General features: G+C 30.9%; 1 protein-coding gene across 1 annotated transcript in view; it reads left to right on the top strand.

The window, feature by feature from the left end:
• DACH1 (dachshund family transcription factor 1) overlaps positions 1–27,058 on the top strand; it is a 482,607-nt gene that overhangs the window by 311,253 nt on the left and 144,296 nt on the right. Inside the window, 2 exon segments of the mRNA XM_074299233.1 lie at positions 21,802–21,957; positions 22,463–22,635. Of these exon segments, the coding sequence (XP_074155334.1) occupies positions 21,802–21,957; positions 22,463–22,635 (329 nt within the window).

Genomic DNA, 27,058 nt, shown 5'->3' with positions numbered 1-27,058 from the left:
AGAAAACAGTGAAACTTCAAAAGGGGCATTATCCACTGCTATCTCTTACATAAATCAAACTAGAAATAAGACACATTTTACAATTCAATTTAAGATCCCACTGAGACAATAATGTTGCAAGCTGTGCATTTTGCAAAGTAATATAGTAATGTCTAGTTTGCATTTTTGAAAAACCAAATTAATCACACTTTATTGAATATGTTAGAGCAAACCTAAAATTCATCTATTATTAAAAAACTTGTGCAACAAACACAAACTATATTTTATACATAAAGGACAAACTCATTTATTCATTAGGATAAAACACTTGGAGTTTGCATTTTGTAACTATGAAAGAAATTACATTTGCTATCAGTGCCGTTTTGAATTTTTAAAAGCTTTCTATGCATACTGAACAACTTGAAAATGGATTTTAACACTTTAAAATGGTATACAATTTAAAAGCTACTTTGGAAAAGTCATTTCATTTTACATCTTCACCACAACGTCAATGAACAAAAGCTGTTTAGTAAATAAGAGACTTTGACCAGACCTTATGTGAATTAAAAATCTTAACCTACAAAATATGATTATGTATAATAAATGTCATATAGAATGGACACTATAGACGATAGAATGATTTCTGCAGGAGTCCAGGTTTATGTACAGTTATAAGACCAAACTGAAAAGACTGCTAATTTGTCAATGTTTTGTTTGTATTTCTATATACACAATTCAACAAAAGTTCTTAGTATACTATTAAAATTCTAATTTGTGTAGTATCCTTTAAAAAACTCTGGACATGCTATACATCTACATATATCTCCATGCATGTGTGTATAAATTACTATTTTTTAAAGTGATTAGGCTTTAAGATTTCATGTGCTCCCAGGAATATCATATATATTCAAAATAGGATGCTTCTTTTGCTGGTGTGAATTTTTCAGCAAAAGTGCACAGAAACTATTCCCCCTTCTAAATACAAGTTACTTGTCTACTGCTATATTTAACATCTACTAGGATGGACAGTTTCATGGATAAACCTAGAAAGTAGAAAAATGCATTTTGTTTTCATGGGATTAGTTTTGTACTACTACAATTACTGTTTACATTACTAGTGAGTAATATAATACTTGTGAGGAGGAGAAATTTAATTTTCATAGTTTTTAAAAGTTAATTTACTAAATGCCTTAATCTTAAAAAAAAGAAAATCACTGCCAGAATTCAGGGCATAAGTGGAGAATAGCATGGCCCATTTTCACTGCTTCTGCATGATTTCTCTTTCTCCAAAAATGATGTTCATGCCCTGAAATTTGAATTGACTTCTCCTATTATTACTTGGATTGAGATTTAAGGGACAGTTGTATATAAATTTTTGTCTATGGGAATGATTTTGTCTAGCCAATGTCTAACAGTAGAAAATTAAATAGCTCTCCTATTCTCAGCTGGCTAGCTTGTCTTTGTTTTTATTTGATCCATGTTTTAGGAATTCAACAAGAAAGACTAATGGTAGCAATGACAATTCAGGCCTTATTTCTAAAGGCACATGTAGAGGATATATAGCTAAGATGAAAGCTCTACCTTTATTCATGCCTTAGTGTCATAGATAGGATCATAGAATTTTAGAGGACATAAAGATAATTTTCAGGGCATATAGGAAGTGCAATGGATAGGTACAGGGCTTGGAATAAGAAAGACTCATCTTCCTGGGTTCAAATCTAACCTTACACTTAGTAGTTGTGTATATCTGGGAAAGTCATTTAATCCCTGTTTACCTCAGTTTCTGCAAGATATGAAAAGCCATTTCAGTCTGTTGCCAAGAAAACCATAAGTGGGATCATGAAGATTTGGACACAATTGAAAAATGACAATAGCAATAATTTTGTGTAAGACCCTCATTTGATATATATGAAAATTCAGGCCCAGAGGTGAATTTATCTGACCAAAGCCTCATTATCTACTTACAGTAAAGGAATCTGATCATAAATTTATATAGAAAGTACTTGTAAAGTGCCTATTATGTGCCAGACACTGTTAAGTACTTTTTGAATATTATCTCTTTTGACCTTCACAACAAGCTTGTAAAGTAAGTGCAATTATTATCATCGTTTTAGAGATGAATAAACTAAGGGAATAAGGTTAAGTGAGCTATGAAAGGTCATATAACTATTAAATTTCTAAGTTCAGATTTGAACTCAGGTTTTCCTGATTCCTGATTTGATATCCCAAATTAACTTTTCAAATTTTTTCTTCATGGAGCTAGATGTTATCATAGATAGAGCACTTGCCCTGGAATCAGAAATTTGGGATACTTATATTAGGTAATTCTATTCCTAATTACCTTTTAAAACTACAGTTGTATCTCTAGTAATCATACCTGAAACTCTAAAAAATTCTAGTGGGTTTAATCTAGAGGCAAACAGAATAGTACACTGGATTTGTAATTAGGAAAACAAATTCAGTTCTGTATTCTGAGACCTAATGGTTTTCTGACCAAGAGTGAATCATTTCACGCAAACCTCAGGTAACTCATCAACAAAATAGTCACAATAATAACATCTTAATGCTTATTATATAAACTTCATTGTTATGGCTCAAATTCAATAGTTTAGGTAAAGTGTTTTGCAAAATTTTAAAGTACTCTACAAATGTCAGTTGTTCTCTATCTTCATGAAAGTTTATATTAAACATATACAAAGAGAGCTGAATAACTCTAAAAAGGAAACTCTTTGAAACTCACTAATAAATAATAATAATAATTTAAAATAATGAGTTATAAAATTTACTTTCTTTAAATAGGTAATGCAATGTGTCATAATCCAACACTGAATTAAAATATTGTTAAAACTTTCTTCCAGCACTATTTGGCAATTCCTCTAAAATGTTTCATCTTTTTGTGAAGTCTCACATACTACATTTTAGTTATGTTCTTCATATTTTGATATTATCAGAAGATGGTAAACAACATTTTTTTCTCTTGCCTCCTCCTAACTTTTTCTATATAAAGATTTTTTTCTATTTAAAGATGGCATAAGAATTGTGAGCCCACCAGATTATTTAATAGGTATAATTCTTTGGCTCAAAAGAGATAATCTTTTGAAGATACTGTTAGGGAAAATAGGCTAGAATCAGATGTAGTAGAACTGGAACAGACCTTACAAGCTATCTAGTTTAATGATTTCATTTCACAGATGAGAAAATTGAGGATCCATTTTGTAGATTACAAAACTGCATAGATCAAAAAGGTTTATTGTTGTATCTGACTCTTTGTGACCCCATGTGGGGTTTTCTTAGCAATGATAATGGAGTAGTTTTCCATTTCCTTCTCCAGTTCATTTTATAGATGAGGAAGTCGAGGCAAGCAACTGAAAGTGATTTGCTCAGTGTCAAACATCCAGTAAGTGTCTAAAGCTAGATTTGAATTCAGGAAGATGTCTTTTTAGCTTCAGGATCAACATGCCATTCACTGTACCACCTAGCTGCCTGATCAAAAATGTAGTGTCAGAGGTTGTATTTATAACAAGTCCTCAGAGACAGTTCTTTTACCACCAAATTATGCCATATCCAGTGTACCCTTTTACAAAAAGTACAATATTGTCAAATAAAATTTTTCATTTTCTGTTCTATTGATTTACTTAAAACAAAACAAGATAAAAACAAAAAATCACCCCCCCCCACCAATTTTTTTTTCCTTAAAATTTAGGCACTATTTTCCAGTGCTTAATTATTTTTGTTACTTTCTTCTGGATCCACTCCAAAGATGGCACATTTCTCTTTTATTTTCTAGCTGAGAAAGGTTCTAGAAAGTGTCTGTCAATGCTGAATATAATAGGACAATTACCCTACATGTCATAATCCTATTTATTCATGCTAGTATCATGCCTGCCTTGTTAACAGGAAGACTACATTGCTGACTCGTATTCAACTTGTAACCCCTAGCCATCTATCAAGTAAGAGTAAATACGAAAGTGCAGTTGAGTGGCTTCTTATTCAGCTCCATATCATTTTCAATTTTATTTTAAAAAATAACAACTACCATCATCCTTACAAAACTAGTACAGAAATAGCCATATTGGACCTGGGAATTTTTGGTTGTACTATCGATTGACCTCACTTAACTATCCTTGAATTGCATATGACCAGCTCTAAAAAATTAATTTGTTCTTCATCATTTTTTCCCACTATATGTATTTATTAGATGTATGAAATGCAAATCTGGGCCAAGGCCCTAAGCCTTAGAAATGTTCATTAATTTGATTTGAATGAATTGTGCATCAATCACAGTAATGTCAACTATATTATAGTTGACTATTTATAGATACAAGAAAATCAGGATGATTACATATTTTAAATAAAATACAACATTTCTCATCTCTCCTCTCCCCCAATCTCTTTGGCCTTTAATTTTAAACATCATGATTTCTTTCCCACTTATTTCATGGTAAATTAAAAGGATATTTCCTGTTTTATATTTGCTATTTTTCCTCTAATTTTTCAGTTTTTCAGTATTTCTAGATGGACAATTGTTGTTACCAGACTATTATGGTACCCTTGCCAAAGGCCTAATTTAAGATTTTTCCCTTGGATGCCTTTGTTTCTACACAAGAGTTAATTTTTGATGATTAGGCTCATGAAAGAGCCTGTGTAGTTTCCATTCAAAGGTCTAGAAAGATTCAGTACCTCCTTCTCTTTGTAGAAGATATAGGTTGATCATTTCTCAGACCTTTTTTGTCATTTTATCCAGTGCCCAAGATATTTCAGAAATCTCCCATCTTCTTTCTTTTCCCTTCAAAAATCACACACACACACACACACACACACACACACACACACACACACACACACATGCACATACACACATCCCACATGAATTAGAAACAACAAAAAAAGAGACAAGATTGTTTTGTTCGTTTGTTTTGGATATTGTTGACTATTGAAGGAACAATATTACCTGAACTCTAGTATTGTGCTTATTTTTTGAATATATAAAATAATGTGAATTTGAGGAACTTACTCTCAATTATATCAATATCTCCTCTTAGCATTTTTATATGCCCTGATAAAATTTGCATGTTTGGCAGTTGTTATGAGCAGCTTAATGATCCTTATTCCAAGGCATATAATTGTTTTTAGATATGAGTAGTTTAGAATAGTTAGAAAGTATGTTTTAACAGTCTTTAAAGTACCCTAAAGCAAAATCAATCAAAAGAGAAAGTTTATGAACTGTCTATATCAGTGGATGGAAGTTTGGTGAATCATGCACATTATGTTTAAATGTATTGCTAGTAGGCCATTATCAAAATCCTGGCCATCAAATTTTTGATTTAGTTTTTGGTTTTTGGTTCTAGCGCTTGAAGTGAAGACAGTGTGTAAAGTCATAGATAAATGATGCTGACCATAATATACTATCGATTAAAATGGAGTCAGAATTCCAATGCAGAAAAATTAAAAAGATATGGTAGCAAAATATTTTATTGATAGAATAGATATTAGAATGATGAAACTATAGATTTGGGGATTTTAAAGAATAATAATAAACTTGTTAGAAATAGAAAAGAATTAATGAAATTCCAAATAATGACTTTTATATTTTTTAATAGAGATTTTTTTCTTTAACTCCTAGCAGATAACCTTTGTATACTAGGCATCTAGATGGTACAATAAATGGAGCACTTCATGTGGAATCAGGAAGATCTGAGTTCAAATAAACTTTAGAAATGTTTTTAAGAAACCTCTGTGACCTTAGTCAAATTATTTATCTTTTTCCTGCCTTAGCAGAGACACTCAGCAGAGTGAAGTGAGTCCAAAATGTCCATTTATTTTTAAAAAATAAAGTGATAGAGAAATTTGGCAATGCACTTTTGAACCCTCCAGTCAGAAGGAAGATGAGGTGGAGAGAGGTGGTGTTAATCAAGACTTGAGTTAGCAGTAAGGTGGTTGTAAATGCAGCTTAACCTGGACAACATCTTGTTTCATGGAGTTGAAACTAGTCAGAGCAGCAGATGCAAAATGGAATGAGTTTTACGAATATTTTAATGGCACATTTAAAGAATATTTCAACTTCTTTCAATTTTCCTAGCAAATATAATTAACATGAAGTAGTTTTAAAGTGAAGATACTTTTTAAAATGTTGTAAATTACTTGAGGTCAGGAATTATATCTCATTCGTTTTCAATCTCTTTCCTAACCTAGCATAGTGGTTTAGCCTTACTAAGCACTTGATAAATATTTATTGAATGGAATTGAATTCAATGATATTCAGAATGTATTTCTTTTACCTGTATAAATCATCAATTTCTATATCTAGAAATATTTATCTGTTTAAACTTTCAATATTTGGTAATGGATATAAGTTTGAATAAAACATATACTTGCCAGATGGCCTTTTGGAAATGTTTCTAATCAGCAACATGAATTAAATCTAAGATGAGCTGATGCTTAAAATTTCTGTGCATCTCTTTTGCCTATGTTTGATTCATCTTTAAATGCTGCCTTCCCCAAAAACCTAGTCAGTAAAGACCTTTCCTTCTCTGATCTTTTATTCTACTATTTTTTGCCCTCCCATGACATATTTTCTGTTATGATTATTTGTTCATGGATCATATCTTATTGTTAACCTATAAACTGCATGAAAAGAGGAACTATTGTTTGTTGTTGTTTTGTTTTGTTTTTGTAATCTAGCATGTAGACATTGGGTAAATTTTTCTTGATTACTGAAGGTAAATGAAAATGAGTCCTACAGTAAATAGAATAGAACAATATGACTCAGTTAAAAAAAAAAAATTGAATAACTGAAATGGAACTTTTATGTTTAGGTATACCTTAGGCCCATGAATCATCTTCTGGCCTTAAAGGAATTATTTAGTCAATCATTTTATTGAGAGATTAGGTTCAAGGTAGTATAATAATTCAAAAAATGCTTAAATATTATTTCATTTATATCTATCTATATCTAGATCTATATCTAGATCTATCTATCTATCTATATGGAAAGTTAAAAGTCCATAATTGATGCTTCTAAGTAATTATATTATTCTGAATTTCCTCATGGCTAGTTTTTTTTTTTTTTTTTTTTTTTTTTTTTTAACATTCAAAAGGACTTTTGGCATATGGAATAAATAACTGAGTAGACATTGAATAAATATTTAAGTGAACATTTCCAATCTTTAAAAACAATGAAGTAAATTAATTGGGTTGGGGATAGTGAGTTAAATAGTTTTTGTATGTTATCAGAGATGAGTCCATTTGAAGTTTGTAAAGAAGTTTTTCCATGAAAGAGGAAGGTACTCAGAAGCTGTTTGAAAGGATAAAAGAAGAGCCTAGACTAAGAGTAGTAAATATACTTTATTTTTGGATGTGAACATAAAAGGCAAATATTTGGCAAACAATGTAAGTCAAAGAAGCCTTAAAAGGCAGCAATGTAGAAATCTGGAGAGGGGGATTTGCATCTTCTGATGGATATGCTTGGTTATTTCTTGCTATTATCACTAGGCATTGCTCTATAGCACATGGCTGAAGTTCACTTATTTCCTACCAAAATTCACAGTATTTTTTGAGAGTCAAATGAACTCATGGATATGAAATAATTCTGTATATGTAAAAGTATTACAGTGACCAAGATCCATTAACCAAGATGTAGAATGAAGTTTAAAAAAAGACTTTTAAGAAAGTTTGTGTTTTCTCCTTATTTCAGGTGAGAAAGGGCTATATAGAACATAATCATTGATCTTCCCCAGAATCTAATGTATACACTTGATAAATATTGTGAAATTGAATTATCCAAAATTAAAATGATGTGACCCATTTCCTCTCCTAGGAAGTTTAAATGAATTTAGAAGTTTTTTCTAAAAAGATTTTGAGGAAACTAAATTTTTTTCTGACCAATTAGCCAGCAAGCTTTTATTTGCTTAACAAATAATATATCGGGCATTGTGCTAAACTCTAGGAAATACAAATACCAAAACAAAGGAAGGAAGGAGAAAAGGAAAGCATAAAAGAAGGAAAGAAGTTGCATCCTGGAAGAACCTTATCTTCTACAAGTAGAAAATAATACATAAAAGGGAGCTGAAAAGAAGAGGCAGAGGGAATATTAAAGTAATGGCCTTAGGGGGATTCTAGAGAAAGTCTGGAGTAGCTTGGAGGGAATGAGAAAAGCAGGCCTGATGGAGTCCTCCAGAAAATGGATTTTCAGGTAAGAGTCATCCAATCTGAGGGAGAGGCCTTAAGGGATTGTAAGATACTCCCAAAATATGGATTCTAAAACTCATTTGAGGCTTCAAGATGGAAAACTAGGGGTATTCTTCCGTGAGTGATAAAACTATTCTAAAGATGAGGATAGTAAAGACTCAGAAGATGAGAAATAATTGCATTCCATTGTAGAAGGAACAACTATCCCAGTGGATTTAGAGCCTTCAAAATATCAAAGTAAATCCATCCCAAGAAAGATTAAATAGATGTTTTGAAATAATGTGAGGTATCATGATAGAAACTAGAGTTTAGAATCTCTGCATCTTCTTTGAATCATGCCCTTTTTGCTTTTGGTGTGAACATTCTGTTCATTTACCATGAAAACTCTGTTTTCTGAGGAATTAATTATAGATATGTATAAAAACTTTACAGCTTTCTCTTCCTAATAGTTTTATTAAGAATTTTCATTATCCATCTCCAAGAATACTCATGTGCCTACTGATCTTTCAGTACATTTGCATTTTCCCCAAAATCAAAATAACAGAGGTCATTGTGACCCTGAAAAAACAAAATAAAACAAAAATGACACTTGAAAGGCCTGTTATGAATTCTTTGAAATAGTTGTGCTTACTAAATATGACTGGGAGCTATAGGAAGAAATGTTTTGGTTTTATACAAACAGTAGCTTTCAAGAAGCCTGCAGTGTGAAACTAATCCACCACTCAAATATAATAGAATTATAGTGTTCTTTAAAAAAAGGCTTAGTTCATTCATGCCTGTGTAATGTGGTCACTTTAGATTTAAAGCCAGATCTCTCCATGGCATTTTTAAAGGGACTCTGCAATTACTTTATATCATGATTAATTATGGTATTACCTGTTAGACAAATAGTAGTCTTTCAGCTGTTGTTTAGTTGTCTCTATTTCCTTTATGTCTGACCATGTTAGTGATTTCTGCTTTAAACAAAAAGACTCCCAAGGAACAGAGACTGTTAATTAACTTTATTTAGTTCCAAGCAAAATACTTAGCACGGGAACTGTCTATTAATTCATTGCAATATAGATTTTTTTTAAAGCACCTACTGTGTGTAAGACACTATTCCAGATTTGGCATTGCTCAAAGTTCTTTGGGATAAAACATTTTCCCCATTAAAGCTCAAAATAATAACAACATATCATAGGTTGTTATTAAATGAAAAAGCTTTAGCTTTGTCTTCGAAGGGATCCTTACATGAACAGTTTTGTGTTCTTCTTGATCATTATTCTTATACTAAAGAAGAAACTGTTCTTTCCATAGTGGGAAATTTAAGTTGAGGTACATTTTGACATGTTGGAAATGACTTAACTAATATTAACTTTTAAAAAATTAACACAGAGTAAATGACTGGGATGATGAAATTTAAGAATATAGAGTTTGCAAAGTAGAACCTAGTTCTGACATATTCAGATTTAGATTCCTACCATTTCTGTTTGGGTTTGTAAGAGGTAGTTCATCCTTATCTACAAAGTACAGCTGAGAACCAAAATGTTTTTGGTCAAGGGCCAAGTTTTGCCTATATGAGATTTCAGTGTTACAAGACTCCTCCTCCTCCTCCTCCTCCTCTTCCTCTTCCTTCTCCTCCTCCTCCTCCTCCTCCTCCTCCTCCTCCTCCTCCTCCTCCTATTATTATTATTATTACTACTACTACTACTACTACTACTATTACAATGTAGTCATCATCATCATCCATTTATATTGTACTGCAAGGTTCACAAATCACTTTCCACATAAAACCTAGAGAGTTAATTAGTATGTTTTCTTGTTGTTTCGTAGATAAGGAAATAAAACAAGATAGGTTAAAACAAAAGCCATTGGATCAGATCTTGCCAATGTAAAGAAATTTCACACACACATACACAAACACACATATACAAGTACTAAAGGCATTACTTGAACATTTTGTTGTTATTTTGCATCTACAATGACGTTTTTTTCACTGGTGGTTTACTTAGCATATTTCCTGGGCTGCCCTGCACATTTTTTAAGTGTATAAAGGTGACAAGTTGTGTCAAAAAATTGTTGTGAGAAAATTCCCTCTACCAATGTAGGATAGTATCTACTCTGCAACTTATAGTCTTAAAAGTTTTTTGAGAATTTAAATAATTTATCTTAGGTTGCAACAACCAGTACATGAAGCCATCTGCCTTACTCCAAACCCAGCTCTCTCTTTTAGTCTAAGAAATCTGAAATATGCAATCTAAAGCAAAAAGACATAAATACGTAGCATTAACTTTTGGTTTTTATACTTGTATTATATTTTCTATTTTTAATCCTTTTTGAGAATTCAATTTTTAGAATCAATGTAGAAGCAAAAAAAGTTACTTTCCACATTTCAGGTTTTGATAAAGATATGCTTTTCTTTCTTTTTTTTATTAAAGGTTTTTATTTACAAAACATATACATGGGTAATTTTTTCCAACACTGACTCTTGCAAAACCTTTTATTCCAAATTTTCCTTTCCTTCCCTCTCCCCCCTCCCCTAGCTGGCAGTTAAATGTTAAAATACATGTTAAATCCAATATAGGTATACATATTTATACAGTAATCTTGCTGCACAAGAAAAATCAGATCAAGAAGCTAGAAAAAGAAAAACTGAGAAAGAAAACAAAATAAAAGCGAATAACAACAGAGAGAGTGAGAAGACTATGTTGTGATCCACACTCTGTTCCCCAGGTTCTCTTTCTGAGTATAGATGGCTCTCTTCATCACTGAACAAGTGGAACTAGTTTGAATCATCTAAAGGCATACATTTAAAGAAAAAAACCTATAGGACAATGAGACTAATGACAGATTGCAGATGTTTTAGTGTAATATTTATGTAAGGGAATGAGAGCACAAGTAGAAAAGCTAATCTGCTACCTGTTATATACTACATTATAGTGACTTGAATTTGTTGGACTAAAATTTTGTTTAGCTTAATAGTAAGTTTATGGTGAAGTTATAATAATTGACTCCAATATTTTAGGCTCTAAGCATTGAAAATATTTTTCACTCTAGTATTCCTTATTCTCCTTATCAAGTCAATTGTCAATTCATGTAAATTGTTAATTCTAATCTGTACTATATCCCATTAATTTCCATTGTTGTCATCCTAGTTTGTACTTTTTTTTTTAACCTAGACTATTTATTCCAATCAGCTTGTATCTATAGTTTCTATCCTATCTTCTCTATAAGACATCTTTTGCCAATGTTGTCAAAATATAAAGTTTGAGAATCTAAGTCTAGATATATCTTACCAGTGCTAAATATAATGGGATCCTTACTTTTCTTGATAGACACTCCTTTTTATTAATAAAGTTTAAGACTATATTAGTTTTATAGTAGTATCACACTGATGGTTCATATTGTCATCTTTTTTCATTATGCATTTTTTCCCAATTCAATTCTCTTCCACAGTGTATATGCGATGACTTTTTGAGCCTAAAAGAAATAACTGATTTTTGTTCATGCTAGATATCATACTGCTGCCTTAAGACCATCATGCTGGCATACTAACATGATATTCAGTCTTAATTCTTCCATTTTTCCTTGACAACTACTCCTTCACCTTCCCTCCTATGTTGATATCTAATCCAGTGATAAAAACAAAACAAAACAAACAAAGAAATTACTAAAAGGACAGGAGCAGATGTGGGAGTCTATCTCTTTCAAAGGTTGTATTATTATGTAGGCCTTGTTTTTTCATATTGTCCACAAGGATATTATGAAGGATTTTTGCCAAATGTCATGCTGAAAAACCTTATCCAGTAGTGTGAACCTTGATTCCAAGCTACAAGGATTTGCAATTTCATTAATAAATCCTCTTAAAAAGCTTCAGATTAAAACATTTCTCTATTAATTAGTTTAAATAATAGCAACACAATCACCCCGAGGTCAACTTCTGGTGATGAACTTCTTTGAATTTGAAGCTACATGATAGACTTATAATCTAATAATTGGACATTATTGAAAATGTTTTCATCTTGATAGAACCTATCAGGATGAGAAATCAAGGCCATCTACACAATGATAAAACCTTGTAATAGCTTTCTCATAGACAACTTAACCCTATAAAAATCAAATGAAGTCACTCTTGATTTAATTGTTCTTAGAAATAATTATCTGTTGCAGGGATCCAGACATTCTTTTCTAAGTTCATTTATCTAAATATGTGCCTTACAATTTCACAAACTATTGTTTGTGAAGTCTGTGTATATGTTTTAATTCTGCTCTCTGAAAAAGTGAAATAATATTTTTCTAGCAACAGTGTTCTTGACCCAGTCTTCTTTGTGATTTCTCCAAGATTGTCACTGAAGGTACTACGGTAACACCTGCATGTTCTTTCAATTTAATTTTTACAGGATCTAAAGACTAGATCATATATCACCTGTCTGGGTACTTTTGTACTGTTATGATTTATCTTGAACTTCAATGTCATTCAGATGAGTGCATTATTTTTACTAGGTTGAGAATCATTTTGTGATAGAGAAAACAGAAACAAAATTGCTTTTGACTTTTGCTTCCACACTATTCTCTTACAATATATCCTTACTAAAAACAAAACAAACAAAAGCTTCTATTCTCAATTAGATGAGAAAACTGATACCCAAAGAATTTGAGCTGAACTTTCCCCTAGGTCACAAAGCTCCTTAGTAATAGAATCAAATGGAGATCACAGAATCTCTAATTCCTTCCCAATACTCCTTTTACTACTCTCTCTACTAAAGCAAGGAGGCCATGAAGAGTATAGGAGTTAACAAAGGAAGACATTACTGCTTTCTCCCAGCCTTTCTAGATCAAGTGATGCAAAAACACAAAATTCTAAAATCTGAAGGTCTGGAAAGGATCTGTTTGTGCTAATTTCTATGCTACATCAAAAGGGAAGATGCCTTAAAATACAATGAAGCACTTCTGGTGATTTATTTTCTGACATGTTGTGCTTAAACATTTTCATTGTACCCCTGAAACCTGGTGTGTTCTTCTATTTAAAAGAAAGCATTTTATGAAGTTCAACCAAAGCACCAAGGATATCTGTTCCTATTTTTATTTTTAAAGGACATCATCCACTGGCAGAAATAGAAAAAAATCTAGTCCTCTAAGATAACATTGACTAACAATAAGATGTTAGCATTTCTAGGGGAAAAAAATGGGGAATATTTGGAGACTTGGTTCTCTTGTTTATACAAAACATCTGTATGCATACATACATATACACATATATCTTTCAGTTTAAATTTATTAGTTCAGAGTTAAGATCAAAAAAAGGGAAATTCTATATTCTTGTTAATATAGAAGAAATATTTATTACTGATTTGTTTATAAAAAATAACCTAATTAAGCAATAAAAATAAGGTTCTTTGTGGTGTTTTCTTGGTAGCCTTATTATTTCCCTTATTTTGATGGGGGAAGGGGAAAAGAAGTTGACATGCTTTATAAGTATCCTACAGTCTTATGGAGTAAATACCAGCCATCATAGTCATTTTCGTGTCAAGTAACCTTGACAGATGATGTCAGATTCCCTGTCTCACTCTATCAGTGTCACTCTTTAAGTACTAGTGGGACAAAATAAGTCCTTTGGGCTTTGCCTCTTTTGTTAGAGTCAGCCTTGGGGAAAATCAGGGCAAATGGTTACATGGTACTTAGTTATAAGGGATAGTTACATCTCCGTGTACTTCTATTGTATAAGCTGGCAGTAGATATGTCTAGTCTTAGGACTAAATAACAATAATAGTTAGAATTTGTACAGAATTTTAATAACATAAAATAGAAGCTTAGATATTCTTACCTAGTTTCTATATATATAAATGTCTGAAAGTTCTGGTGTTACTAATGACTTCTTACTATCTAATGTCCATTGAATAAACATATAATTAGTAAAACTATATTGTTGCTTCTAATGTATGTCTTTATAGTTTTGATAAACTAGAAGACATTACTAACTCAAGTGTTAATTATATATGGGGACCATTTGTATAAAAATTATTAATTGGTGTTTGAATTATATCATTACAAATGTTAAAATAGTATTGCTTAACTTCTTAATAGCAATTCATACTCTCAGTAAAGGGGGAAATCAATCATTCAATCAATAAATATTTAACTACACATAATGTGCTAGGCTCTATACAAAGCATTATAGAATTAAAGGGGGTAATTGTCCCTGCCTTCAAGGAGCTTACATATTAGAAGCAATTACACATGTATACATGTGTATATACATATATATGTGAATATATATACATATATGTACAGGCATACATAAACACACATGCTATGTGTGTAGTCATATGCATATGTGTATTATATGCGCATATTTGTGTATATAGTAAATCCAGAATTGATGGGAGGTCATTTTAGAGGGAATCATACTGACTGGGAAAGATCTCCTAAATCAAAGTTTCTTCTGTAATTATACTGAGTCTTAAAAGAAGCCAGTGATTCTAAGGTTCAGACATTGGAAAGGAAAGCTTTTCAGGCATGCAAAAAAATGAGTGTGAAAGCATAGAAATAGGAGATAGAATATCTGAGGAACATTATTTGGTCAATAATAGCTATTTTATAGAGTAGAGCAGAACATTAGAAGACAAAGGTAGAAATGAGCCAAGTTTTAAAGATTTTAAAATATTAAGTCCATTGGCATTTATTGCGTAGGCAGTGGGATGTCACAGTCACACTAAACTTTCAGAAAATAATGCTTGGAGCTCCAATGAAGAGGTGGAGAGAGATTTGAATCAGAAAAAAGACATATGGCAATGGTGAAGGCAAAGGAGATTAGGACCTGTACTAGAGGGATGATTGTGTGACTGAAGAGATAGGAATATGTATAAAATATGTAGAGAAAGAAACTGAAATCATTAAATAACAGAATGTTATCAAATGTTTGAACAAAAGAGGAGTTAAGGATGATAGTAATGTTGAAGATCTGAGGATCTAGGAAGATTGTGAACTGCTTAACAATAATAGAAAAATTAAGATGGACAATATTGGTTTAGGGAAGGAATTTCGAGTTTTGATCAATACACTTATCAGTCATGATTCTAGAGGATGATAAAATATATTTAGTATGTTTCCTGACAAAGAAGTGATGAATTCAGCATGAATTTTGATATAGATTTTCATTTATCTAAAATTAATTAAAAATAAAAAGTAGTTTTGAAAATGTTGAGATTGAAATATTCAAGGAACATACATACAGTTTGAGATTAACATACATTTGCTGATTCTAAAAATGAAGCTCAGGAGAGAGACAAAATTCTATGACTTTCTTGCTGAATTCTAACTGAAGAACAACTATACAAAAGACTAAAATCACATAGATTTTGACTAATCTATAAATCTGTTCAATATTTTTTCTTGTGGGTGATACTTAGTAAATTCTAGAAATTTTTGATTTTGAAAAATGTGTAGCTATGACAGCTAATTGCCAAGTTCAATCCCCATATATTGATCACTGTTAGCATTAATTTATTGAAACTGCTTGGCCTAAAAATCTACTTCTTTTCCTAGAGCATACTAGAAAACTTACCCCTACATGATTCATTTAGTGGTTTGGTTAAATTGGAACTTACCTATGAAGAAAAATAAAAATAACTTGATCCTAAGAAATAACCCATCACTTAACATCTTTCTTTGGAGGTTAAGTGCTACAAATCTCTGTATCTGATAAGGCTCTCAAAAAGAACCATGTTATTATCATATGTTATTAATATTGTTATCCTTCATTGAAATTATAGTCAGAATTTGAGTTCAAATACTAGCTATGGTACTTACTGTGTGATTATGGGCAAGTCACTTTTCTTCTCTGAATTTTTTTTTTCTCTTAATCTTCTGTACAATTTGAATTTTGAACTACATGACCTTTAAGTTATCTTCTAGTGCTACCTTTATGGATTCTGTGGAAAAAAGAAATACCTACTGAATACTAAAATATCAGAGTGTGAAATTTTAATATACATGGGATAGAAATTTTATGATTTTCTCACAGGCACTTATGATTGTAATTTAAAAAGAAATTAATTCAAACAACTAATTATTAGAGTTGGCAAAGAGTAAGCAGGATCCTAATTAATGAAGGTACTCATTGTACTTCCCTGCTGTATGCCATTAGCTCCTAATAATTTAAAAAAAAAAGGGTTATGAGGGTCTGATATTTTGTATCAAGATAAATTGAAGCCTAAAAGAAAAGATCCCAGGAATGTTGTGAGAAAAATCCAGTGCTCCTATGTCAAATGAAAAATACTTGCAGATATCTGGAAAGAAATATTTTCAAGTACCAGACAACTACCATTTAGACCAAACCTGAGATGATAAGCAATTAGAAACAGGTTATACATTTACAATTATGTAAAACTTTTCCCCAATAGTTATTTTGTAGAAGAATTCTTGAATAAAAGGAAAAAAAATGAAAGGAATTAAAAAGTACTATGTTTCAGCCTATGGACAATAAATATCAGTTTTTTTTTTTTTTTTTTCCTCTGGAAGAAGATAGTATGCTTCATTTTTTTTGGCGTTATTTTGTATCATTGTTGTGCTGAGAAGAGCTGAATCATTCACAGTTCTTCAATGAACAATATTGGTGGTACTGTGTGCAACATTTTCTTGGTAATGTTCACTTCATTATTCATAAATTCACATACGTCTTTCCAGGCTTTTTCTGAAATCACTCTGCTTGTCACTTCTTACAGCACATAATATTCAATTGTAACCATATACCATAGCTTGTTTAGTTATTTGCTGATTTTAAAATCTCCCTTTGATTTTTTATTCTTGGTCACCACAAAAAGAGCTGCTATAAATATTTTTTATAAATAGGCTCCTTTCTCTTTTTGTTTTTGTATTTCTTTGGAATATAGATCTAGTAGTAGTGCTTGATCAAAGGCTATGCACAGTTTTATAGGCCTTTGGGAAATCATTTGTATTTTTATAAATTTATCAATTGGGCAATGATTTGTCTTTGTATAAATTTGACTTGATTCTGTATATATTTAAGAAATGAGGACTTATAGAAACACTTGTTGCAAAAATATTTTGCCATTTTTGTATGCTTTATTTACAATTTTGTTTGCCTTATTTTTATTTGTGCAAAAAAATTTTAATTTTATATAATCAAAATTGTCTATTTTATAATTCACTTTCTTTGGTCCTAAATTCTTCCCTTATTTGCAAATCTAATAGATTAAACTGTAAGGATGTGGTTCCCGCAAAATAAGAGACGGGAATTGTAAGGGCCCTTTAAATGGGTGGCACCACAGTGCAATGGGAGATTGAGTGCTCCAGGAAGTAATCTCTGTGGATATTAGGATTGCCCTGTGGGTGGGATCTTGGCCATACTGAGATAGCTTTGTAATGGGTGATGACTCTCTCACTGATTGGCTGTGTGTGTGACCTCACAGACCCTATATAAGCCCACTGCAGACGCAGTTGCTCTCTTTAACCTGGCACTCTTTAACCTGGATCCCTAGCCTGGGTGGCCAAGCTGAGATGGATAGCCGAAAGAGGTAAGGATTTTGGTAGTGAACACATGGGTCTTCTGACCAGGTGTTCACTAGGGAACCAACAAGTCAGGGCATCAAGTCAGGGCATTATGTGAGTAAGTATAATAAAGGCTTTTAAGATTACATGTGGCTGTTCTTGAGTGTGCTACCGGTTCTTAAACTATAGATTCCAGAGATCGTGGCCAGAGACCTTTAAAGGCCTCAGAGGAGGTGAGCCAGGTAGAGTTGACACTGTAAAGGTCAGTGGTCAAAGGTACTCTGTTGGGCCTAGGACAGACTAGTAATTGTTACTGCCAGGAGGGCATGTTACAATAAACTATTCTATGCTCTCTTAAATTGCATATGCTATCATCCTTTATATGCAAATCATGTATCTATTTTGCCTTATCTTGGTTTATGGTGTGAGATGTTGCTGTATATATCTAGTTTCTCCCTATTGTTTTATAGGTTTCCTACCATTTTCTGTGAAATAATGAATTTCTATCCTAAAAAGTTGGGTTTTTAAGTTTATCATACACTAGATTAATGTCATCATTTAGTATAATGTAATTTGTAAATAATCCCATTTACTGATTTACCCCTCTTTTTTTTTTTTTTTTTTTTTTTTTTTTTGGAGGCTGGGGTTAAGTGACTTGCCCAGGGTCACACAGCTAGGAAGTGTTAAGTGTCTGAGACCAGATTTGAACTCTGGTCCTCCTGAATTCAAGGCTGGTGCTCTATCCACTGTGCCACCTAGCTGCCCCTCACCCCTCTTTCTTAGTCAGTACAAGATTGTTTTGATAATTGCTGAATTATATTACAGTTTGAGATCTGGTATGCATTTTTTTTTTTTTTATCAATTATTCCCTTGTATCCAAATAAATCTTATTATTTTTTTCTAACTTTATAAAATCTTTTGATAACTTCTTATGGCATTGAATAAATAGAATGATTTGGGTAGAAATGATGTTTTTATGATATTGGCTCAGACTACCCACGAATAATTCACATTTTGTCCAATTGGTTAGATATTATGTTGTGTGGGGCAAAACATGTTATAGTTGTGTTAATATAGTTCCTGGTTTTGTCTTAGCTAATAGATTTTCAAGTACTTTGTATTGTCTACAGTTATCTTAAATAAGATCCTCTATCTCTTGTTACTGAACTTTGTTGGTAGTACTTAGAAATGCTGGTGATTTATATGGGTTTATTTTGTATTCTGTGAATTTGCTAAATATGTTAATATTTTCAAGTAATTTTTTAGTTTATTCTCTAAGATTTTTTAAGTGCAATACCATTTCATCTGCAAAGAGTAATGGTTTTGTTTCCTTTGTGCCTATTTTAATCGCTTCAATTTCTTTTTTCTTCTCTTATTGCTATAGCTAAGATTTCTATTTTATTTTATTTTATTGCATTTTGATCTGACAAGCATGCATTTGTGCATTATCACTTTTGATAGTGATAATTTTATGTCCTCCTACATGGATCAATTGCTGTGCTATTTTCAGTTGAGAAAAAGTATATTCCTTTCTATTCCCATTCAGTTCTCTTCATAGATCTACAATATCTAACTTAGCCATAATTTTATCAGTCTTCTAAACTTGTTTCTTGTTTATTTTTTGGTTACATTTATCTAGTTCTATGAGGGGAAAGTTGAAGTCCCTCACTTACTATAGTTTTATTATCTATTTCTTCCTGTAACTCATTCAACTTCTCTTTTTAAAATTTAGATGTTATACTCTTTGGTGCATATATGTTTAAAATTGATATGATTTCATTGTCTATAGTATCTTTCAAGAAGTTGTAGTTTTCTTTTTATCTCTTTTAATTAAATCTATTTTTGTATTTGTTTTGTCTGAGATCATAATGACTACTTGCTTTCTTTACCCTCTGTACCTGTATCTTTGTTCTTCTTCAAATGTATTTCTTATAAACAACATAATATAGAATTCTGGTTTTTAATACATTATGCTTACCATTTTCATTTCATCCCATTCACATTTATAGTTATGATAACTAACTGTATTTCTCTCCTTTCTTTTGTTTATTATTTTTTCTCTCTAATTCCCCCATACACACACTTTTCCTCCTCACAAATGTTATACTTCTAATCACTGCCTTCCCCAATATATCCTCCCTTTTATAGTACAACCCCTTCTATTATCCCTGTCTCTTTTATATTTTTTTTTATCTCTGTCTTTTTACTTTTTACTCTTTTTACTTACTTATAGGGTAAGATAGATTTCTGTATCCAAATAATTGTGCATGTTATTTTTTCTTTGAACATATTTTGATGAGAGTAAGATTCAAGCTTCTATCCATTTATCTCTCAATTAAAATAGCTTTGTGCATGCCTCTTTTATGTGGGATAATTTATCCCATTCAATCACCCCCCCTTCTGAACCTACTTCTTATGATTTGTAAGTGATAAAATACTGTGACCAAATGTCTCTAACATCACACAATGGCTTTGTTCATTAAAAACAAAAAACCAAAAAATCAAATTCCTAAAATAAGAAAGTTAAAGTAAGTCTTTAAAATTTATCATGTTAAGTCTGGAATGCAGTGTGGAATTGTGAGCATAGGATAATATACTTTCATATCACAGAGCAGAATCAAGATGTGGAAATAGCTTTCAAGTGAATCATCTTAGTATCGAGCTATAAACTTTTCACAAAAGCTGTCATGAATTCTTGTAAAATAATAAAGATGTTTTAATTGATTCTTTTCATTGTTTAATAAAACTGCTTTGTTTGATTGCCAGAGAAATTTGAATTGAGTTTTCATTACCTACTTCTGAACAATTTACACTAGGATTCAGACAGTATTGAGCTAATGAGTTTGAATTTATATTAAGCTTTAACTGTCTTCATGAAGTAGATGGAAAAAATTCATGGCAATAACTAAGCATCCTTCATTAAAAACTATGTTGTACAGATTTTACAAGGAGGTTTTTAATAGAGCTAAAGGATTGAAATTAGAATTTCACTAACTTTACTGTTCTGTGTCTCATAAGAAAATATGGTTTCAAAAGAAATTAGACCATATTAGTTGAAAAGAAATTTTCTGTATGGTTTAGAGGAGTAATTCTTGTATTCAGTAGTTTGAGTTATGAAATAAAGCTCTGCTGAAAGAGATTTAATTGGGTGAGCAGCAAAAACTAAAAGATGGAGCATATTTCAATAGAATGATATGGATAATAGTACTTTAAAGAAACATATGACCAAAGTTCCAAAATCATCATATGTATTTCACACATCCCTCAAATATACTTTTGAAAATCCTTATTATTTCATGATCTAGCTTTCACATTTTTTATGTCAAAGACAAATTATAGTTGAATATATCAATATTATTTCATGACTCTGATCATTTGTTATTATATTATTTAAATAACACATTTTCCCAATCTTTTATATAATGCTTAATATTTGGGGAGTTTAACAAATCTATCTCAAAATTCATTCTTAAAATTAGGTTAACCATTTTAACTCTAAAAGGTTGGCACTTTACCATGCATTTAAAAAACACTTTAGTAACAAGTTTCTGCATTGTCTAATTCAGTAGTTTAATTGAACTTTATTTATTATATAATATATTCCATTTACTATTAAAACATTTGACTAGTTAGTGATTAGGTTTCTCAAATGTTGGTTTTTTTAATTAACTCATTTTGTAGAAATTTAGAGTAGCAAAAAGGCAGATGTATAGTATGTGTGAAATTGGTATACAGAGAATGTTTATCTATTTTTGATTTAAATTTTAAACATCAAGATGTTTCAATATAAATGATGTATGAAACATGTATTTTTCAAATATGAAGTTGTTAAAAAAAAGAATAATTAAATAAAATAAGATTGGCATTTTTACCAAAATTATTCCCAGATCTGAAGATTATCAACATTCAACTTGTTTCTAATTATATTATTGTGATTACCTATCTGGAAAGTGGAATGTTTCTTTGGATAGAGAAATTGGGGGAAAAAAAGAAGTTTTTATCTCCCTTGTTTAGTTCTTTACCCCTAAGAAATAAAGTACTTTTCCATTCTTCAAATGGGTTAAATTTGTGGCCTTACTTGCAAATTTAGTCATTGAAAATTTGGAATCTTCCTGTATCCAAATAATTTATATTCATTCCCCACAGGCAGCAGTGATGGTTCTTGGGATAAGGAAAAACTTCAGTCTCCCCCCACCCAAGGATCTCAGGCCTCTGTTAACCACCCCAGCTTGCCTGGACAGCATAACCTTCCAGTTAGTCATCCTCTCAACCCTCTTCAGCAGAACCACCTTCTGCCAAATGGTACGATGGCATCTTTTAGCACTAACATTGATAGTTTTCAAAAAATAAAATTGTATGTCATTGTTGTGTAGTCAACATAGGCAATGAGAAGCAGTGGAAATAGGGCATATGCATAATCAATTATGGTTAGTATGGATTAAGAATGAGAAAATGATATTTTAAATAAGATTTTAACAGTCACAAGCATAATAAATATACCATCACACTTGGGATTAGATATTTTAGAAAACATTTCATGATACAACAGATGATAGTTTAATCATTCTTGGTGGTCTATTTTTCCTCCAGGTGTGCATATCTCCTATTGTCTTCAGTGGGAGTTACATACACAGAGGAGAAATTTTTCCTTCTGAATCCTTTTTATTACAGCAGAATTTCTGAAGACTTCATATTTCAATGATATGTGGTGCCAACAATTTAAATAAAAGTTTGATGATAATTTTTTTTCCTTCAAAACATAGAGGCACATATGATATAGTATACATGTTTTTTTTTTTCCTTATAGGACTGGAACTTCCTTTTATGATGATGCCCCATCCTCTAATTCCTGTCAGCCTACCTCCAGCATCTGTCACTATGGCAATGAGCCAGATGAACCACCTTAGCACCATTGCTAATATGGCGGCAGCAGCACAAGTTCAGAGCCCACCATCAAGAGTTGAGACATCTGTTATTAAGGTAAATGGATAAAGAAACCAAAATAGTTAATCAGTGATTATGTATAGAATTTTTCTATTTGGAGTGAGGATTTTTCATGTAATTGCTATTGCTAAAAAAAAATAAGCATGCATGATTAAATGTGGAATCAGAAATGAATTAATAGTATTTATCAGATCATTGGTTATAAGATGATGTCTGTCTGGCTTCCAGATAAGTGCCATCTTCATCCATCCATCCTTCCATCTATACATTTATTATACCATTAATTTGTTTGTTCATTTCAAGAATGTTTTAAAAGTTCTTATTCTATTCAGAGTATTGTATTAAGGATTAAGAAAGGCAAAAAATTAAATTAGACTCACTGCTACTATCATTATAGAGGAAGATGTAGTAATTATTTAAAATGTTAGATATTTTATAACGATTTAAGTTTTCATAAATATGTCTTTTTATTTTGATGTGCTTAAGTCTGGCATATATTTGGCATTAAAAGCAATTTGATAGAGGGCTTAAGTAGAATGGGAAAATTTGGAAGAAATGAATTTAGTGTCATTGAAATTTATATCACATCTAGTGATCTTCTTTTGAAGTTGTCTTATCTCAATCTACTTATTCTGTTTGGGAATGATAATAATCCTGAGTGCCTGCTATATTTAAAACATGGTGTTGTCTATTATATTAATCCCTTTAAAGAGTGGTGTCAAGAAAATTTTCCTTATAGTTATCCATAACAGTAATAACTTATTAGAATAGTAGATTCTTCAATATCTTAATATATTATTTGCTAAGATGACTTCTGCAAATAAAGCTGATTTCATAAAACTTGAACATTTTGTTTAATATGTAGTAAATTTTCTAAAAAGGATATTTTTCTATTATTTTCTATTGAAACTGAGGCATATTCTAGTATTCAAACAATATTTTATTTAATCAGTTTGCAAGTTTTTACCAAATGATAAAATTTACAATCCATTAATGCTTGTATATTTTATGATAATAACATAAAGACTGCCATAAGTTCATCATAGTTGATCCACCAAACATCCTTGAGGCCTTTCTCTATTTTTCTGATATCACAAAGGTATCTGTGATATAAAACTTTGAAAGATCATTTAATACAACTCACTGGTTCATATTATAGCTATTAGTGTATTATATGACTGTATATTCTCTTGCTAAATCATCTTTTTGTAGCTCCAGGTAATAAAAATATAAAATGGATTGCCAATTCCGTATTTTAAAATTATTTTTAATGCTACATTTATATTTGGTTGTTCTTTCTTGTTCCTTTATCACAAGCAGTGGTGTTGATTTTGGATGCATTCCCACCCTTCCACCCCCCCCCCCCACTACAAAAATTTTCCATCTATTTCTAACTGAGGCAATTGAAATATGGCCAAATACAAAACCAGTGGATATAAGGACCTTTTGACCTTTTTCTCTACAATTCACTAAATTTGTAGTTAATGAGCTATATTTTGTTATCTGCAATCTCACAAGGCTATAAAAACTTTTATGGCCCTGGAGAATATTTCATTTCCTAGTGATAAGCAATTATAATAAAACTGAGACCATATACTCATTGAATATTATAAATAGTGTAAAATGATTTGAGGATAAAAGAGGAGCAAGAATTAGAAAAACTCAAAGAAATAAGCTGATAAACACCCTAGCTTTAATATCTATAGATGTATATATGTATATATATATACATATATATATTTACATTAATCTTAACTTATAGTTATGCCCTATGAACTTTCATAACCAAATGGAGAAAGAATATCCTTTTCAAGTGTAGTTATTAGATATATGAGTTGAATTAATAGGTAAACAGATTGTAACAACCATGAAGTATATTAAATGTGATGTTTACCTATTTATCTCTAAGCTATATCTTAGGCATTATATAATTTTCATCTTAAAATTAGACTTTAAAGGTAGACATAATATATGAGAATATATTTTAAGCTGAGTTTTTTTAATCTATAGAATACAAGTGAGAAGACTAATTAACCATAAATTCCATTTTGCCAATTTTTTTTCCACCCCAATATTTTAGCATAAGAATGTGCCATGGATATAAGCCATTATATCAACCTTCTTTATTTTCAGGTGAGGAAACTAAGTTTCAGAAAGGTTAAATCATTTTAATTTAAAAGTTAAATCATACAATGTATAAAAGCTATATTTATAGAGATCATGTCTATTCAACTTCAAATCTAGTACCTTCCCCATCCATTCATCCTTCCATCTATACATTTCTTATGCCATTAATTTGTTCATTCATTCCAAGAATATTTTAAAAGTTTTTATTCTGTTCAGAATATTTTACTAAGGATTAAAAAGACAAAAAAATTAAATAAGATTTACTGCTACTGCCATGACAGAGGAAGATGTAATGACATAAATGCATATATTGCAGGTACATAAAAAAGCATGCAAACAAAATGCCAAGCAAAGTAAAAATCATGCAAGATTGTTTATACTTGAAAGGATCAGGAATAACTCCATGGAGAAAGTGGTCTTTAATCAGTCATTTAAAGGTTGTTAGTGTATGCAACAATAAGAAAAAGAGTATGTTTCAATGCATCACAGTAAATGTTGTAGAAAATATATAAATTTTTAAAATTAGGAGATTCCACATATATATATATATATATATATATATATCATTATAGCTTTAAGATTCATCCTTTCTCACTTATCAAGTATCATCATATCAATCACCTGTGGTAGGGTGAAGGTGAGTAAATGGAATTACTTATATCTTGATAACTACAATAAATGACTTCTTTTTTATTCTAATCAATATTTTATATTTTTTAAATATTTACTTAATTTCCTTAATAATTATTATTCATATAGTATATTATCTATAATGTGATATAGAGTTTATAATATTCTATCTGTATAGTAGACATTTATTTTTAATGTATTAATGCTTCTCTATGAAATGACAAATTTTAAGTAAATGATCTCTAAGATCCCTTCTTAGTCTAAATCTTATGATCATACAGAAGGGTCTATATCCTGGTGCAGAATAAATGAAGACCCAACTAGTGTTCTGACCTTGGCCATTTTGGGTGGCAGGGACTGTTTCCAGATGCAAAGTAAGTGAAAGTTTACACAATATTCTGACCTTGGCCATCTCAACAATGATGGCCTTTTGCCAACAAAAACACCACCATCACCATAACAAGAAAAAAATACAAACCCAGGATATATTGATATTTTTCTGGACACATGATTCAGAAATAACAAAAAATTAGGGAGATAGGAAGTCAGCTAGTATGTTTTCACAGAAAATTAAAGCTACATCAAAGTTACCAAGTAGACTCAGGTTATAAAATGAAGTCAATAAAGTATCAATGGCTCCTATAGCAATACATATTTCCATTACATTAAACATTTTACAACTGAGTTGTGATTAGATCCCGCTGTGTTTTGTTAACTAAAGTCAACAAGTCAACAACTATTTATTAAATACCAACCATAGGTTTCTTTCATGCTCTCATGCTGCTTTCATGAGTTGAGATAGCCATATAATTAACTGCTGTTGATGAGTCTCTTTCTATCTGGACTACATCTTAGGGGAAAAAATGAAATCTGTCAACAGGCTTTTTTTCAGGTCTTACTAAAGCTTTAAATCAAGTCCATTTCTACGGCATGATAAGACAATGAAGTAGAACTTTATTGTAAGATAAACTTTATTCATACACATATAAATGTATTTTGACAGAAAATAAGCTTCTTAAGAAATAAAAATCAATTTCATAAAATTATATAAAATTTTCATTAACAAAATACAGCTAGAATAAGAAGAGAATTATTTGATAGTAGCACTTTAATTTTTTGGCAGAAAAAATCTAAAAAACAAATTAGTGCATATGTTCTGGGAATACCTAAATATAATGGAAAAGTATCATAAATAAAAAATAATAAATAATAAGAATGTAGAGAAACATGAAACTATTTGTATGACTGATAAAGGGAAAAATAAGGAGTATAAGTAAGATAATATATACAATAAATATTTTTAAATAAAAATTTAAAGCATTAAAAAGAATTTACAGTTTGGATAATTAAAATGATTAATCTCAACCCAGAGATCACACATCTCTGTGTAGTGGAGACATGGGATACCATAAATGTAGAATTTGGCATAAACTGCCAGATGAAGTTATATGCTAGTGTGCCTTGCTTGACTGCTTTTATGTTAGAAAGAAGAGTTCAAAGCAGGGAGATATATAAAGAAATAAATATTGTGAAAAAAAAAGCATCAAACTTCTGACAAAAAATGAAAATGTTTTATGTTTTGAGAAAATGTGGAGGAAAATCAACAGATCTTTTGAAATAAAATCCCTATGCAATATCCTACATGTCTGGAGGAAATGACTGTTATAAGGAAAAATGGGATCCTCTATATACATATGAAGAT

The sequence above is a fragment of the Sminthopsis crassicaudata genome, chromosome 3 (assembly GCF_048593235.1).
Source record: "Sminthopsis crassicaudata isolate SCR6 chromosome 3, ASM4859323v1, whole genome shotgun sequence".
Lineage (NCBI taxonomy): Eukaryota > Metazoa > Chordata > Mammalia > Dasyuromorphia > Dasyuridae > Sminthopsis > Sminthopsis crassicaudata.
Note: the sequence above shows the minus strand (reverse complement) of the source record. Positions and strands in the feature narration are given on the sequence as shown.